This window comes from Geotrypetes seraphini, chromosome 5 (genome assembly GCF_902459505.1).
Source record: "Geotrypetes seraphini chromosome 5, aGeoSer1.1, whole genome shotgun sequence".
NCBI lineage: Eukaryota > Metazoa > Chordata > Amphibia > Gymnophiona > Dermophiidae > Geotrypetes > Geotrypetes seraphini.
The window spans coordinates 50,984,457-51,003,306 of record NC_047088.1 but is presented as its reverse complement, the minus strand read 5'-3'; the positions used below and the strand labels follow the sequence as shown (position 1 = coordinate 51,003,306).

The 18,850-nt window shown below is 40.6% G+C and overlaps 1 protein-coding gene across 2 annotated transcripts in view; it reads right to left on the bottom strand.

Annotated features, from left to right (window-relative positions):
* CHEK1 (checkpoint kinase 1) overlaps nt 1–18,776 on the bottom strand; it is a 43,840-nt gene extending 25,064 nt beyond the window's left edge. Inside the window, exons 1-8 of one of the 2 annotated variants that reach the window (XM_033945745.1) lie at nt 18,542–18,776; nt 17,843–17,922; nt 13,650–13,873; nt 11,653–11,717; nt 11,479–11,548; nt 5,210–5,398; nt 4,555–4,659; nt 3,547–3,642 (exon numbers count right to left, since the gene is read on the bottom strand). In XM_033945745.1, the coding sequence (XP_033801636.1) occupies nt 3,547–3,642; nt 4,555–4,659; nt 5,210–5,398; nt 11,479–11,548; nt 11,653–11,717; nt 13,650–13,873; nt 17,843–17,907 (814 nt within the window). In that variant the 5' untranslated portion in view covers nt 17,908–17,922; nt 18,542–18,776. Of the gene's footprint in view, nt 1–3,546; nt 3,643–4,554; nt 4,660–5,209; nt 5,399–11,478; nt 11,549–11,652; nt 11,718–13,649; nt 13,874–17,842; nt 17,923–18,292; nt 18,411–18,541 lie in introns of those variants that run through there. The other variant, XM_033945747.1, reaches the window with a different exon arrangement.
* Nucleotides 18,777–18,850: the final 74 nt, after the last annotated feature.

The window sequence follows — 18,850 nt, the reverse complement described above, 5'->3', positions numbered from 1 at the left end:
AGCTGTTAGCACGCCTTAGTAAAAGGACCCCTCAATGCGCTATTTATGCACTTAAATTTACAGAAAACTGCCATTCTCATAAATAACTATTGTAAACTTTTTTTTTGTAGTATATATTGTTTATATTGTAAACCACTTCATATTTTCCTGTGCAAAGTGGTATATCAAATAAATAAATCAAAACGCGTCAAATGGCAGTATGTGCCTAAACCACTATTCTATAATTGCGCACTAAAACTGATTAGCACATAATTGTCAAGGGGCGTTCACAGAGGAGGGGAATGGGCTGACATTTCCATACTTAGCTTACAGAACTCTGTAAATTATGCATTAAATGTTGCAATTAGGCACTGACATGTTATGCCAGACACAGACTTGGCATAAATGACCGCAACTAAACTTAGGCACACTAATGCTAACTTTATATTTAAATTTTCTATAGAAGAGGCTCACTGCCCGTCAACAGGATGCAACAATTTATGCACCATATTTCATGCTTACACACCCACATATTCAAACATAATAGAATCTGTTTTTAAACATCTCCAAGGGTGACCCTGTAAGAGAGATCTACATGTCAGCCAGACAGAAACAAGCCTATGCGAGTGTGCACTCAATGAGCAAGAGAGAGATCTACATGTCAGCCAGAAAGAAACAAGCCTACGCGAGTGTGCACTCAATGAGCAAGAGAGAGATCTACATGTCAGCCAGACAGAAAGAAGCCTGAGTGTGCACTCAATGAACAAGAGATCTACGTCATCCAGATAGAGCAAACCCTGCACTCACTGAATGGTAAGGGAAGATAGAGATCTACATGTGAGCCAGATGGGTGGCTTATATGAATGGTAAAAGAGGGGGGGGAGAGAGAGATCAAACCTCAGCCACATAGAAGGAAGCCTAAATGAGTGCACACCCATTGAATGTTAAAAAGGAAATATTTACATTTCGGCTAGATAGAAGGTAGTCAACTTGACTGTGCACCCCAAGTGATAATGGGATAGAGATCTACACGAGTGTTAAGGAGAGAGAGAGATCTAAACAATAATGAGTGTGCATTCATGCACACTTCCTTTTATCTGGCTGAAATATTACCGAGTGCAGTGTGTTGAGGTAAGCATCAACACCGATACACCTACTGGCAAGTAGGCATAGTTAGAGGTGGATTTTGGGTGTGGTTTGATTTAAGTGCACTCATTTAGGCCAAGAAAATCCTGGCCTAAATGGCAGTGTACCTAAGACCTCTTAAGCACCACTAGGCGCGGTTCTATAAATCGGCGCCTAAATGATTGATATGCAATTCCACTCAACGGCATCTAGCAGTTAGGTGCTGTTTACAGAATCAGGGCCTTTGCGCCTATCTTTCAATGTGAGTATTTATGTCTGCCAAAGGCTAGTGTAAAAGTTCATACCATAATGCCTAATTTTTATGAATGACCCCAACCCATGCAAATTCTTATGTTCTTATATGCATACAGGGAAAAAGAACCTGATGTTTCGCTACACAATGGGGGGGTTGGTACTGGGGGAAAGCAACCTTGAAAAGGACTTGGGAGTGTTGGTGGATACAACAATGAAACCAACGGCACAATGCGCAGCGGCCTCTAAGAAAGCAAACAGAATGTTGGGTATTATCAAGAAGGGTATTACATCCAGAACAAAGGAAGTTATCCTGCCGCTGTATCGGGCGATGGTGCACCCCCATCTGGAGTACTGTGTCCAATATTGGTCACCATACCTTAAGAAGGATATGGCGATACTTGAGAGGGTCCAGAGAAGAGCCACACGAATGATAAAGGGTATGGAAAATCTTTCATACGCTGAGAGGTTAGAGAAACTTGGGCTCTTCTCCCTGGAGAAACGGAGACTCAGAGGAGACCTGATAGAGACATACAAGATTATGAGAGGCATAGAGAGGGACAGGTTCTTTAGCGTACTGGGAACTACAAGAACAAGAAGACATCCGGAGAAATTGAAAGGGGACAGGTTTAGAACCAATGCTAGGAAATTCTTCTTCACACAGTGGTTGGTGGATACCTGGAATGGAACGGAGGGTGTAATAGGTCAGACTACATTATGGGGTTTCAAAGAGGGACTGGATAAATTCCTGAAGGATAAGGGGATTGAAGGTTACAGATAAAGTAGAAAGAAAGGGTATAGATAAAAAGAAAAGGGGTTTGAAGGATAAAGGATTAGGGAAGAACGGGTTCTAGACAAAAGATCACTTTACAGGTCATGGACCTGATGGGCCGCCGCGGGAGCTGACCGCTGGGCGCGATGGACCTCTGGTCTGACCCAGCGGAGGCAAATTCTTATGTTCTTATGTCTTTGCCAGTGCACACTATGAAATTTAAATGCATAGAATAGGGCAGTATATCTCGAACTATGTGCTGCGGCACACTAGTGTGCCTCCTGAGATTTCAGGTGTGCCAGGGCACACAGAGGAGGAGGAGAGGCTCTGGCACCAGCTGACTGTCCACAGGATTTGCCTCTTGTGGCAAAAGGCACGTCCTATAGGTAATCAGCAGGCGCTAGCACCTCTCCTCTCCAGCCCTCTTTCCTGCTAGCACCCCCCATTGGCATCTCAGGGCCCTTTTGTAGGGCCTTGGTGCATGCGCAGCCATCGAAGTGATGAAGTCGCGCGCACATGCACATGATGTCATCAAGGTGACATCTGCGCACTTCCGGGTGCCTCGAGCCGCAGCCTCTAGCTTTAGTGTGCTGTGGCTCAAGAAAGTTTGCGGGACACTGGCATAGGGAAAACCCATGAATTAGCACTCAGCAGTAATTAGGAGTTTTTGATTATCAGTAGCTAATCAGCTAATTAGTTTGCAAGCAGATCACTGATCCACGCCCAGATTTGCACACCCAATTTTGTGCAACCTATACAGAATCTAGTGGTAAGCAATTTCAATATGGCATTAATTTTTTTTTTTTATTATTATTTTATTTCTAATTATTCAATATGGCATTATAACCAGTGTGTTGAATTCGCTTAACCAATTTTGATTGAGCAGAAAAGGGTTTTTTTCCTGAATTATCAGCACTGCAGACCCCTGAGGCAGGTGTACTGCCAAAACATGAACCGTGTCATGTCCTTCAATAAAGTGTACTTTTTCACTCCTATCTTGGGATGCAATGTGCTTTTTTTTTTTTTTTGCTGTGTTTATTCACTGTACTTTTGATTTCCCCTCTCCTGTTCCTCAAAGTAGGGAGAAGAACAGCAGTCCAGACCCTTCAGAGCGGGATAAATCCCCACATGCGAGCTGCTAAAGACTAGCCCAACCTATTTCCTTCTGAATAGAAAATGGCACGAGGATAGAATTTGTCCTTCTATACCAGTATTCTTCAATGTAAGGCTTGAGGATCGGTGGCTGTGCCCATTCATACACTGATTCCTCCCTCTCTCCTTATTAAAGGATGATGGGGATGGGTGCCCAGTTAACCACGGGGATAAGGACAAATTTTGCCCCCGTATCATTCCCTACTTCTTACATGGAGCCAACAGCATTCTGTTGTAAATGCAAAGCTGCTTAGGAAGCCATATACCTTTTTTGAAAGCTTTTATGTACCATCGGTCTTTTTTGATGTCTACAATCGTGATCCGAGCAGCAGGATTTTCTGTCAACATTTTAGTGAGTAGAGCTATAAGAAAATGAAAAGAAAGAAAAGAAACCTGTCGGTTATCTAAAATTATGGTGCATTTTAGACTATAGGTCACCCCCAAGTATTAGTTTCATCTCTACTTTCCCCTTTAATTTCTATTCTCATGTGATGGCTCATATATAGGTTGCCTTGTCCCTTCCATTCCCTACTCACCCACACCAATTCCAGGATCCCCTCCCCAGTCCCACTGGTAGCAGATATAAGTGACAACATGGAGAAAGGGGGGGGTAGCTATGCTTACAGTATTCCAACCTTTTCTTAGCACTTTTCTTTGTGTTGGCATGCACATTCTTGTACAAGCTCATGCACACTGCCGGGTTGCACCCTCTGCCTGAGAGGAAATTCATTAGGGGGTGGGGGGAAGAGAAGGTGCTGGGTAAATGTGGGCAGGTAGACAAGGCTGGTAAACTCATGTCTAGGTTATCCCCCTCATCTTTTGACCTTATAAATGGCAAAAAAATTTTACAACCTATATGTAAGTATAGGTTGCAAAATTTTACCAATATATTATCTAGTCTGCTTTTAAATGAAACACCAGTTTCTTACAGTAGTCAAATATCAGATTAAGACTAGCAAACTGACTAACAAGGCTCTTACATCTTGCTCTTTACTGATCATGCACCTTAATGTCTTTTTCAGCGTGTGATGCACTGGTCACTACCCTACCCCTCTGGAACTTATCTGTGCTGATGAAGGCATTGCACTAATTGAAGTTTAGTTTAATTATTTTCCATTAGACCTGGTAAAATGAGGGCTAGTTTGTATTAAGCCTGTTGAACACACACACACAAAAAGGGGGGTATGCTTTTTCCACAAACTGAGAACATAATTTCTGCAACAATTAGTGAGCACTCCACTGCGCAATCCAATCATGTCATCTCCTCCAGTTACCCAAGGGCAAGGAATCAATCTTCTTCCAGGGCGTGAGGAAAAACTTTCTCTCTTTCCAGTCACAGTATTCCTGGCAGCTCTCGTTAGGCTTATCCCAAGGTAGCTCTGTTGAAAGGAGACAGCAGCAAGTTTTCAAAAAGGGATAATTCTGAGAGATTCCAATTATCCAACATATCCTGTCCATGGCTGAGATTCATTCCTGTCATGCTGTGTGCAAAAGTGTAATCCGTTAAGAGATGAATGAAGTGAAGCATATCAAGTTGTGTGATTTGCATGAGCTTATGATCTCTCAGTCACATCACAGCACAGATAGGGGGTGAAGTACTTTCGTGCATGACAGAAGAGCAGGATTTGGGTGTGATCATGTGATGATTTTAAGGTGGCCAAACGGGTATAGACAGAGAACAAGACTAACAGATGGGAATCCTGAAAAGGCCAGTTGAACCTTAGTTAGCCTATCAATATTTAAGCTGGATACTAGATACTTTCAGATTTCCCTAAGTTTTAAATCATTATCTAAAGCTGAAAAAACCATTACATGTTCTTAAGCATAAATTTATTTTAATAAAATTTATATGGATTTGTTAAAAATGGTGACTTTCTCCAGCACAGAAGATACCGTTGAAAACTATGACAAAACGGGCAAGACTCCCACCTCCTGCCAGCATAGCTGCGAGTACTATTCCACAAGACCAGATGTCCACTGGCTCTGCTTTGAATTCTTTCCTCTTTAGTAGTTCTGGTGCAACATATGGAAGTGTCCCGCACATTTTATTCAATTGCCTCTCACGTCCATGGTGCCGATACACTGTCGCTAAGCCAAAGTCAGAAATTTTCAGGACATCTTAAACAATTAGAAAAGAGAGACAATATCACTGCATGCTCCGTTGCTACATGTTTCTACTTATTACTGGGTTGAAAATCAGAATTTGAATATACTGAAGAATTCCACAAAACTTGAACGTTAGAGTCCAATTATTTCATTGGATCAACTATTTGATATGTAATAACACATATGCATGCACACACACAGTGGTCCAACCCTCGTTCTCAAGCTGTGCTTTATAGCGTCATAAACTGACCCTAACAATTCACATTTTCTTATTTTTTTAGGCATCGGTGATGATGGGTTTCGAAGCGTCTGTCTCTAATAGATAAGCGATTACACCTTTTGTCCTTATTCAAAGGATTACAAGTTAAAGAAAAAAAGGTTTTATATCGCATGGAGATCTTTAAAGCTAATGCAAAATTAAATAAATCAACAGATAATAAATATAATGCATTTCTAAAGATGTTGCTTATTTCAATTACATGGCAATTTCACACCAGTCATTAGTCAAGACCATAAAAAAATATTCTTCAAGAAAGAGCTGCGAGTAATCCTAGATATACTGCCTTTAGTATTTTATTTCCCAATCATTACATTACATTAGTGACTTCTATTCCGCCTGTACCTTGCAGTTCTAGGCGGATTACAAAAGAGCTAACTGGACATTTCCAGGATAGTTACAATTTTTTGTTACAAGTGAGATAAGAAAGCTGGATATTTCCAGGAGAAATTGCGAATTCGATAACAAATAAGATAAGTGGACATTTCTAGGCAATATTACAAATAGGATAACAATTGGGAAAGCTGGACATTTCCAGGAGCTTTACATTTAAGGAGACTGTAATCTTGGTTGATATTTAGAAGAGGAAGAGATTACCAGAGAAGTTGAGGCTTCTCTGGTAATCTCTTCCTCTTCTAAATATCAACCAAGATTACAGTCCCCAATCACAATCCATATGTCAAAAACATACAATTGGCACATGAGTGTACTGTATGTTATTGTCTTTTGCTCATAATGTATATGTTGCAGGTTATTGTAAAGGATTTTGAAATATTTTTATATGAAAGGAGGTTGCATCATACTGCATTGCTTAAGATAAATCTACATAAGATATTAGAAAGTATAGCCAGGCAGAATATATGTTAAAAACAAATATTTATTATTTCCTCTTCAATCCTACCAGACCAGTCCAGATGATGGACTCAGGAGTCAGAGCCAATCTTTTTTCCAGAGCACCCATAGCTTTACTTCATCCCTACTTAAAAGCACCTTAGGATGAGTGGTAGAGGAGGAGAGAAAATACAACTCAAAGCCTCTTTTTCCCTTATAAGGGTCTGATATGCCTCTAGCACTCAGCATCTATTTCAAAGCTAAAACAACTGAAGACAATTGTTAAGTTTTGGTTCCTAATTCACCACTAAAGCCAAATCTGAGGCAGTCAAAAACCTCACTCCATGACCACTAATTCAGGAATAACATAATGCTCTATGTCAAAGGTATGCCTAGGCTAACTACCGTATATACTCGAATATAAGATGAGATTTTGGGACTAAAAAAAATGGCTCAAAAATGGGGGTCTTGTCTTATATTAGGGTCAGCAATTCCCCCCCCCCCCACTAATGGACTTGTTGCAGACCTCCGCGGGCCTGCCATATGACCTGGTGGGCCGGGACAGGAGGGAACCCTCCTGTCCTGGCCGACTGACAATTTTTTTTACCTTCCTCCAACCTCCCCCCCCCCCCGCATACCTTTTTGAATCCCTGACGGTCCAATGCTAAGCCCCTCTGAATGGCTGGTGGGAGTTCCTGCTGCCAAGCAGTGTACTGGGCAGGAGTGAGTTTTTTGCGCTCCTGACAAGTGCTGGGCCACTCGCTGAATGGCTGTGACCAGTTCTTTTTTAAAAAAAATCTTTATTGATTTTTAAACTTTGATAGTGTAATACAAATGAAAAAAAATCATACAAACTGCATGAAAACACACTATTAATTATACAAATATTACATTAAACAATCATTTTCTCCCCTTCTTATCTTGATTATTAAAATAATAATACATATGATATGGTTTCAATATTATAATGAAATAATTTAACTCCTTAAAATACATTCCCCCCACCACCCCTCCACCCTCCCTGGATGTGCAAGGACTCTAATGATGTATGGAGTCCATTGACTAATTTTATTGCATTATAATTAGGGTTATGTTTCTTCTTTCTATTTCCATTAAAGGACTTATTTCCCCAACGTTCCACCATCATCCTTTCTTACTTATACGTAGTACACACAGTTACCCACCAAAAAGTAAAATTAATCCTATTGTGGTTTTTCCAATTATGAGTAATCAGTTGAACCCCTGTCAAGATCATGAAAAGACGACTTTTATATTTATCTAAAGTGGGTTTAACATGAAGTAGCGTACCACAAATTATCACCTCATATGACAAGGGGATAGATGATTCAAGAGCGAGATTGATTTGTCCCCAAATTGACTTCCAGAAACCAAGTATCAATGGACAAAAATATAACAGATGATGCAAAGTCCCTTTATAAACAGTATATTTCTGTATCTCATTGGCCACGATGTTGGACTTGGAGATTGAAATGTACAGCATCAGCATCTATGAGACAAACATGGTTATTTTTATTACATAGGATTTTTTGGACCCCAGTTCGTTCACAAAAAATAGACAATTCTAAATCTAATAGATGCTGGCATTGTCATATTAATATAGGGACTTTGGATCATCTGTTATATTTTTGTCCATTGATACTTGGTTTCTGGAAGTCAATTTGGGGACAAATCAATCTCGCTCTTGAATCATCTATCCCCTTGTCATATGAGACGATAATATGTAGTACGCTACTTCATGTTAAACCCACTTTAGATAAATATAAAAGTCACCTTTTCCTGATCTTGACAGGAATAGGGGTTCAACTGATTACTCATACTTGGAAAAACCATGATAGGATTAATTTTACTTTCTGGTGGGTAACTGTGTGTACTACGTATAACAGAGGTGTCCAATGTCGGTCCTCGAGGGCCGCAGTCCAGTCGGGTTTTCAGGATTTCCCCAATGAATATACATGAGGTCTATTTACATGCACTGCTTTCATTGTATGCTAATAGATCTCATGCATATTCATTGGGGAAATCCTGAAAACCCAACTGGACTGCGGCCCTCGAGGACCGACATTGGACATCCCTGACGTATAAGAAAGGATGATGGCGGAACGTTGGGGAAGTAATAAGTCCTTTAATGATGTATGGAGTCCATTGACTTATTGCATTATAATTAGGGTTATGTTTCTTCTTTCTATTTCCATTAGAGTCCTTGCACATCCAGGGATGGTGGGGGGGGGAATGTATTTTAAGGAGTTAAATTATTTCATTATAATATTGAAACCATATCATATGTATTATTATTTTAATAATCAAGATAAGAAGGGGAAAAATTATTGTTTAATGTAATATTTGTATAATTAATAGTGTGTTTTCATGCAGTTTGTATGATTTTTCATTTGTATTACACTATCAGAGTTTAAAAAAAATCAATAAAGATTTAAAAAAAAATTTACATTGGCTTCTTGTCATGGCTCACATACATTTTAAAATCTGCATTACTCTTTTCAAGACTTAATATGGATAAGCCCCTTTGTATCTGTTGAATTTAGTGACTCTATTAGAAGGTTCTACTAAGAGATATAATACTTGTAATCTTTATTTATTATAGTTGTCTGATGTTTAAAAACCTCAAATCAATTAGGCAACTTTTGCCTTCAATACGACTACTAATAGAATCATCTTCTTGCTTCCTCGAGATCTTGTGGCCACTATCTTTTGTTTAGGAAATACTTGAAAACTTATCTTTTTTCACAAATTTAGACTTTTCTCTGCCAGCACAGATTTGCTTGGCTTTCTTATAAATGCTGATGCAGCCAGGAAGTCAATCACTATTGCTATTGTCAAAGCATCCTTCCTGTAGCTTAACCACACAATAATGGCTTTTCACTAATTGCCTGGTTCTGAATCGCTTTATGATGGACAATTTATAAGCCAAATAGCAACTATCTCCTTCACTGGAGGTTCTGTCCCTGGATGGAGAGCCTTTGACCTTGGTCAATCAAATTAAATACCTAGGCTTACTGATCAACTAAAATTTGTCTTTCCAAGGCCAAATTTTAAAACCTTGGTTAACAAAAAAAAAAAAAAAGTTGTGTGTTTTTTTTGGGGGGCGGGGGCATTTAGACAATTCCACTACATTTGGCAGATTTCCTTGAAAGCTGTAATGTATAGCATCATGGCTCGATTTCTGTAATGCCATTTTGCTGGACTTTCCCAGTATTTCTTCAAGCATTTGCAAACTGTTCAGAACATTGCTGTTAGGGCTTCTTTCCAATGCAAGTATGACCATGTCCCCCCCCCCTTACTAATAAAACAGCACTGGTTATCAATAAGGTTTTGGATTCAATACACAATTCTTATAACGTCACATTAAATGACTTAAGAAAGATGTTCCGATCTGTCTTCTACTATTACTCTTGTTTTGTGATGCACCTATGGCTTGGAATTCCCTGCCTCTGGCCCTGCATATCAAACTTTCCTTCTATGCATTTAAAGTAGCTTTACAGAAATATTCTTTTTATTAAATTGTTTCATAATACCAAAGGAACTATTACAACATCTTAGCATCACAAAGCTGCCACAGAGTAAACAAATAATCCCTCCACTTTAAAAACTAATTTACCATATTTTTTGCTCTATAAGATACACCGGACCATAAGACGCATCCGTCCTGTAGAGGAAGAAAACCCAGGAAAAAAAAATTCCCACCACCCTGTCCTGTACCCCTTCTGGTGGTCTAGTGGTAGGTCGGGACAGGGACAGGGTCTTATAGAGCGAAAAATCCATAGGCAGCATAGGCACCCCCCGTAGGCACCACAGGCACCCCCTCATAGGCAGCAGAGGCACAACCCCCCCCCCCCCCGTAGACAGCACAGGCACACACTCTCCATAGGCAGCACAAGCACAACCACTCCCCCATAAGCAGCAGTGGCACCCCCCCGGTACCTTTTTTTAAAGACCCCTTTCTGCACTCCTGCCTGTCTCCCTCGCCAGACGGCTCTTCTTCAGTTCAGGCAGAGCGGCGCAGAAGGCAGGCGTGTGCTGTTTGCGTTCCTGCCTGGTCCGGCACCGCTCCACAATTGGCAGCCCTACCAGTGCTCCCTCTAAGGTACAGCATGCCCAATCACACACTGTTCTTAATATGGTCATGCATCATTCCTGAATCTGCTACAGGAGAAGTGTAGGAATCTCTGCCACTGGAAATACTGCTCAGTGAAATCAAATGAAGCCACAACCGCGTTCTTAAATATGAATCATTCTTAAGCTGGGCATCTGTAACTTGGGGACTGCCTATACTGCCTATACTTTGGTACAACCAAAGTGGCTTACATGTATTATATGCAAATACTTTTTTCTGTCCCTAGTAGGCTCACAATCTAAGTTCTATACCTGAGGCAATGGAAGGTTAAGTGACTTACCCAGCATCACAAGGATCTGCAGTGAAAAAGAACTCAGCCCACTGCATTAACCTTTAAGCTACTTCTCCACAGTAAAAATTTAAGTATAACTTAAAATTTACCCAAAGATGGTTCCAAGTGGAAGTTGAGGGAGTGTACGAAATAAGAAAACTAAATGGAAAGGAAGAGCTGCAATATATGATGAGAAACAAGCCAGGATTTTGAAGTCTAAACAACATGCTTTGGTGGGAACCTGGACTCATGGAGTTACAACACAATTATCAGGTACAGCCAGATCAGTAGGATATACCAAAATGAATACTACATAGAATGGGATGTGTCCGCTATAACTGCCTGGACTCAAGACAAAATACTGACTGGTATTCCGACTGCACCAGCATATATAGAGCAGGTTTGTCTCTACCTGCTGACAGAAGGGCAAATACCACTGGTCTGAAACAGACAAAAAGGAACCTTACCACCCAGAAGAGCTAATTAAAACACTAATCAAAAGTAAGAGGTCCATCACATCAGCCTGAAGATATGAGCTTCAAACAGTCACTATTCGCACATACCTCTCTCATCTAGGAGGAGATTCTCAGGTTTAATGTCCCTGTGTGTTATTCCAATGCTGTGGAGATATTCCTTTAAAAATAAGAACATGTATAGACGAATGAAGTTACATTGACTTTATTATTGTGAAAATTGACAAGTCAGAAATTTGAAACCAAAAGGTGATAAACACTTACCACACCTGCAATAAGTTGGTGGAAGAATGTCTGTGCTTCATGTTCCGGCATGCCTACGTCAGGCTCTAAGATGGAAGAAATGTACTGTTAGCAACTACCAATATCAATGCCTCCTACTATAATAACACCACCTCATCCCTATATATATGAGGGATGAGGTGGTGTTATGATGGTAGGGGGCATTGATATTGGTACAGCCTTAGCTCATCCGTGCAGGAAAAGCCCACATAACTCTCCAGTCAGAGCCCTCTATAGAGGAGCGAAGACAGCCTAGCTTCCCGCCCGAATTACAACGGAGCTAGGCCAAATGCTCAGCCGAGTCCTTGTCAGCTCCTTCAGGCGCCCAAAACACTAACCGCACCGAAAACCTGACACCGCGCAAGAGAGAAAATAAACACTCGCCCGCAATCAATAAGGAAGGGAAACCCAAGGAGCAGGTACACATGCTGTTAGAATTAAGGGAGCTTAAGCTCTTAAGGATGTAAACCGCTGTTGAAAGTCGGTATGCCTCATAACTTTTTTTTTTAATGTGGGAAAGGAAAATAATGCAAAATAAAGCACAACAGCAGATAGGGAAAGGGACATGCGATGAGCAGGTGTATCCCAGAAGAGGGTGAGGCAGAGACCTTGAGGGGCCCAGGTATAACCCCTAAAACTGGCACCACTCAGCCAGACACCCCTCACTTTGAAATATCCAGGCCTGGATCAAAATCCACAAGCAGAAGCCAGGAGCTGTGAGGAACACATCCATCAGCCTGCTGGAGATAGAGAATACTGGTTGGCCAGGAGGCTGTGCACAACTCAGTTCTCTCTATCTCCACCTGCTGGTTGATGGACGTAATCCCACTAGTCTCTGGATTCATCTGCTGTTGATTACAAGGAAAAGGGAATTGTGGCCACTGGGGAAAAAAGTCAGGCTTTTCTACCTCCATCTGCTGCTAGTAGAAAGGGAATACAACTCACAGGTGAATGCCAAGGAAAAAAAGAATTGTGGCCAGTTGTTCCCATCAGTCATCTAGGATTTGGATTTAAAATTTATTTTCTTTTTCAAAACTGAGCACAAGGCAAGTAACAAATTCAGGTGTAACTGGTAAGCAGAGGGACTGCAATCTGCAGAGGGACTGTACCTGAGAAAGTAACTTTCTTTTGAACGTCTTACTCTATTAATTCAGACCACTATATTAAATCAACCCTAGATTATTGTAATATTTTATACATTGGATGTTCAAAGCAATCTCTTACATGTGTATTGGTTCTTGAGCACATGGCAGTTAATTTTTAATGCTCATAATGCAGAAAAGGCTATCCCATATTTGATTATACATCATTGGCTACCTATATGGGTGAATTGCTTTTTAAAAATTTGAATGGCATTTAAAGCCTAAGTTGTATGTGTAGGTCTCTTCTTTCTGCAAGAAGTTTTTGTACAAATAATGCCTTGTTATTACATTTTCTGACAATGTGTAAAGCTCAATGTCAAAAATATTTTACCAGTTCTTTTTTTTTTTTTTTTTTTTAGATAGTGAAGTATTGAAATTCATTACTTTCTAATATACATACAGAATTTTCTTACATCTTAGGAATTTGCTAAATTTTTGATTAAAGAATTTATGTTATTTTGAAATGTGTGTTCTTTTATTGTACCTTTTGGGAATGTATTTGTTCCCGTTTTTAATTCTTTTGTAAACTGCACTAAATGTTTTGGAAATGTAGTCATTGAATGGACTTGCCCAAGTTCTAAAGCATTAGTTGAAGTGAGATTAAAACCATGGCTTCCCTCATTCTCTGCTCCAAACTACAAGACTACTCCTCCACTCCCAACGCCAAAAGTCTTACTGAAATCTAGACATGCAATGTCTGACACATTCCTCACCCATCACGTTTGGAAAGTCATTAAGGAGCTCAGTTAAATTTACCATTTACAGTCTTCTACTTGAAAAATCCAGCTTCCCCTTACAGGGGGAACTCAATTAAAAGAACGTTTCCTTGTGCCATACCTATTCGATCAAAGAGTTCGCCGCCGCTGCAGTATTCCAGAAAGAGGTACTGGATATTGCCTTCCCGTCGATGTCCATAGAACTTAACGATGTTGGCATGGCTCAGCATTTTATTGATGCAGATCTCCTTTTTAATGTTCTCGGGACATTCTGCAGCACGTGTCATGTCTACAATTTTTACTGCAACAGCTTCTTCTGTGTGCCGGTTTACAGCCAGCTGAACTCTGTCAGGTTAAAAAAAAAAAGAAAATAAATTTTCTAAGTGCTACTCAAACTCAATTCTAGGTCCAAGACTCATGTTTCTCTTCAGAGCCCTCTATCTAGTGTTCACCTGTCACAGAATAAAAAGAATATTCAAGACTGCTTAATGACAACACAGTGAGAAAGACAACAGCATTAGAAGCATTTCTAGCAATACCTTAGAACAATCAAGAGCAAAACTTTTTTAAGGGGGAGAGTTAAAGTGACATGCCAAAAATCACAAGCAGCATTGGCAGAATCTGAATATGCAATTTGTCTGGTTCTCAGCCCATCACTCCAACCATAAGGCTACTTTACCACTCCAAAGGGAATTAGAAGACTGGATATTGCAAGCTATTTTAAACCGAGGTAAATATGTGTGTATCCCACAGTTTGAAGGTTTGGTACATGCAAAAATGTAATCACTTGCATATATTATTTGTGGATGACCAAAAAAACCAGTCAGGATGTTGGGGTCCCTAGGACAGGTTTGAGACTTCCTAATTTAGATGTCTGAATCAGGTGTTTAAGCTTAAAAAAAAAAATTGATAGGGGGAGCTTGTGTTCCTTTCTACCAAAGATGAAAATGTGTGTAAGTCTCTGTCTCTGAGACCCTGTGTTTTTTATACATGAGGAACTGCAAATATTTTCAGTATCTCTCTCTCAAGATTTATCTCTATACAAGAATCTTAATTTGAAGACATTTCTTTGTATGTAGATATGATCTCCTTTCAAAAGTCCAGGCTTCAGGAGTCTGCCTGCCCCATGTCATTCTCTAGTTATAACAAAAGCATAGCTGTAATTAGCATTTAACTTTGAAGTAAATGTTGAATTATATTTTAACTTCTGCTTTAACTGATGACTTTTGACCTTCTTCCAGCCGAGTCCGTCCTTCTGAAGTAACTTACGGTTTTCCCAGAAGTTACATCGAAAGGAGGGACTCGGCTGGAAAGGTGGTCCTGGAGCAACCCTGCGTGCGATATTGCCTCTTCTTCCACAAAGCTTCTAAGAAGCTGGTAGGCCTGCCCCAGGAGGCGCAATGGGGCCAACCCAGGGGAGTCACAAGTATGTTTGATTTTTTTGCCGGTTTTGACCTGCAATCAGAAGTGAGGGAGGAGGGATGCTAGACTCGCAAGGGCAGGTAACTCGTGGCAGATCCATTGCGGGGACAAGGCCAATTACCACTCCACGGGGGCAGTGTAAAGCCTTGCTCCCATACTTGTGGCAAAGGGCTGATTTTTTTTCTCCCGTTCCTGCGGATTAGCCGTGGTTAACAGTATCCATGTCATTCTCTAGTTATAACACCAGAGACTGTCTGATCCAGGGATTCCCCGACCCAGGCTCCAGGTACAAGGAAGCCACTGACCAGTGCACTACCTGTTAGTCCAATACTACTTCCCTGGTCCTGGGGTACCATCAGATAGTCTTCTCATTGCTTAACTGCTTATGTGGAAAATGGCAATGGTTCCATTGATGCCAATTGTCAGCAAAATTAGCCACATGACTACAATTTCCAAGATAGCTGTTATGTGAAGAGAAAATAGATAATGTTTCGACAATGTTTCTCCATGGCCAAATAAGTAATATTGGTCTATTAAGTTAGTGTCAGCAATTTAAGATATGAAAGTATAATGTCATCTAATCTAGGGTTCCTTTTACTAAACCACAGTAGAATGCACCTCGCCAGCCCATGGTATGAAGGGAAAGGGAAGGGATTAGGACTTGTAGACTGCCTTTTCCAAGTTACAACACCACACTCAAATAAGCCACTCTTTAGTCTTATATACCACATCTTCACTAGAAATTAGGGCTCGATGTGGTTCAAAATAAAGCTGAATAAACTATATTAAACTAAACTAAATTGGGAACAATTTTCTTCTGTAGAGTCCTATGAATTAAACAATTGAATTCTTACATAAGGTACTGGTGACCTGGATTGGCCACCGTGAGGACGGGCTACTGGGCTAGATGGACCATTGGTCTGACCCAGTAAGGCTATTCTTATGTTATGTAAAAATATAGTGTAGACAATGCCTCACATAAGACTAGGTTTTTCATTAAAGGCTCCTTTAACTAAGCTGTGGGATAAAGTGGTCTTTGCACACCCTTATGTGGGTCTTTCCCATGTGCTAAGGCCACTTTTAGAGCAGCTGGAAAATGGGCTGATTTTCCATTTTTCAAATGAATGACCATGTGCTAATTTTGCCACTAGCGCACAGTCAAACAAAAGGGCCTAAATGAACAGGATCTAGTCTTTACTGCCCCCCAAACACAAGTCGTGTGTCAGCATACACCGCTTGCATCAGGACTCAGCCAAAGTTCTCAAATGGCTAGATGCACTAAAGATACCGACTTGATTGTTATTGGCCAATTCTATGGCTGATTCCCAAGCAGCGATCGATGCAATATCAAGTTTGCATGCAAACACAAATGATCAATTGCTGGGAGGGGCCTTACAAATGTCTGAACCAATCAGGGCCTTTGGCCTCCTCCCCGTGCATCGCATAATGCACTGGGAAGGCATTTAGACAGGCGGGCCTGAAGCAGGAGCCTGAGTGCGGGCTTCCTACTTTCAATGTTTTAAAAAGGTATTGGGGGGGAGGGAGGGTGTCTAGTGGCAAGAGGGAGTAGGCATCTCTCCTGCCATTTTTTTTTGGGGGGGAGGGGCGGAGGAGGCAGTAGTGACTCCGGGGTGTTCTGCGTGGCAAGAGATATTGGGCATCATTCCTGCCATTTGTTTTGGGTTCGGGGATGGGGGGAGGGGGTTTCTTGAGGAGGGCCGTCATCAATGGTGGGGGACTTTTTTCATTTTTTTTATGAGACAGATATTTTGCATGTGTAACATACAAAATAATGAAAAAAAAAAACCCCAAACCCCAGACAGACCTGTCGGTAACACAGCTACTGACAGGTCTAGACAAATCAGTTTTTACAATTACTAAAACCTCATTTGGAATATCCAAGCGATGTTAGTGCATCAATCACTTGGAAATTTTGCTTGGCCGGATCGGAAAATGGGCAATCGAGGGAAAAAACAAGCAGTGGGCCGTTTTGTGCATAGGATCAGTAATAGCGATCGTTGCTAAAGCTGTGAAAACAGTTTAGCGATGATCGCTGACTTTAGTGCATCTAGCCCAAAATGTCTAAATGAACCGCTAAAGGGTATATTTAGAGTATAGTCAGCAATTATTGCATTTGAGCACAAACTTAAGAGTAAATTCTGGCATCCCAGAAAAATAGTGGTAAACTAGCAAGCGGCCATTAACAAAAATTAATGTGCGAGCAAATACCAACACCTTTTTTTGTAAGCAGTAAATGCTCATGTGCTGATTAGTGCAGAAACGCCCATTCTGCCCCCACACACCCTCTACACAAAAAAATTAAAATGACTTTTTAAATCATGGTTTGCGTGTGCACATCGTAAAGTTACCACTGGATAACTCGGTGCATCCCTAGCTAAACCCTTTTAAGCTGTGGTAATCATTCACTACTGCTTATGACAGACTAGTAAAAGAAGCCTTAAAAGATCTAATTAAACCTTCCTGACTCCCCAAATTCTAATGCATTTTCCAACCATTAACCTTGTAATCTCCCTTGGAAAGCCCAGGCCAATTCTTTTGTAACTGCCTAGAACTGAAAGGTATTGATGCGGGATAGAAGACACCAATGTAATGTAAGATCAAAGCATGGAATCATAAGAGAATCTGAACGGCAAACAAATATAAATTGTGAAACTCCTTACACCAGAAGGTAGGCAGTACCTTGAAGCTGGATCCTGCTTAATACAGGAGCAAAGCAGTAGTCATATACCATAACTACTATTTACATTACATCATATATACACAGATGTAGACAAATCTTTCCCTCTACAATCTGCCAGACAAAATTTCAGGAATAACACTCAGCATATAAACATTCAACATAAAATATAAGTTGGTATGCCATATACTCACTCTCCATAGGCCCCCTCACCCAGGGTCTGTACTAGATCCCAGTCTTCCACAAATGGTATAGCCATGTTTCATAAAGTCAACTGCACAAATTTAACAATGCAAACAAAAAAAGTCATTATTTTCAACAAGTTGAATCATGCACAATATCCTTCAATAGCTTTAGTCAGTAGATTTTTTTTATGTACCAGTATTTTCAGACCTATACTCAGAGTTACAAGAAAATTGATTTACATATATACCTTTAATGGGTTTTAGTTATATTTTATGCCTTTAGTAGGGGGGAATGTCAGACATCGTTAATGTTACTATATATCATAATTTAGTAAAACATCCCAGGATATTTTATTTCAGTTGTTAGCCACCTTATATAGAAAAGAGGCGTCTAATTGCTATTCAGAACAATGCTCCTCTAACAAATCAACAATCTGGAGATAACGGGGCTACACTTACACAACTTCTGAAGACAAAGCCACGGGTCAGAACTGCATTATATAAAAATATATAATATATATAATGCTTTATATAAAATAACAGGCTTCTAAATAAAGCAACGCTTTGCTCACAAAGAAGTTCTGCAACGACTACTCCACCTTATGTGCGACTAGCCACTTTTCTACTCCAGCTCAACTAATTTCAATAAGAGAAAACCAAAACCAGCCCCTTACATCCCCATCTTCCAAAAACCTCTCTTCTACTCACCTCGGCAGAGCCACACTCACAAACCACGGCCCTTTACCAGGACCCTGTCGTTGCGCACCCCTCTATCTCATCTTCTTTGTTAGTTATCTTATATTAACATTATTATTTTAGCTCTTTGTTTAAATTATCATTCGACTTGTGATTTTACTCCCGCCCCCTCGTTTCAATTTGCGCGCTTCCCTCCTTCCTCTCGTGCTTCTCAGAGGCAGCTCCGCCCACTCCCATACCGGAGGCGGAAGAAGTTGCAGGCGCTCATACGCTGGCACACTCTCGACCACCCCTCTTGCCTAGGCCCCGCCTCTTTCCCAC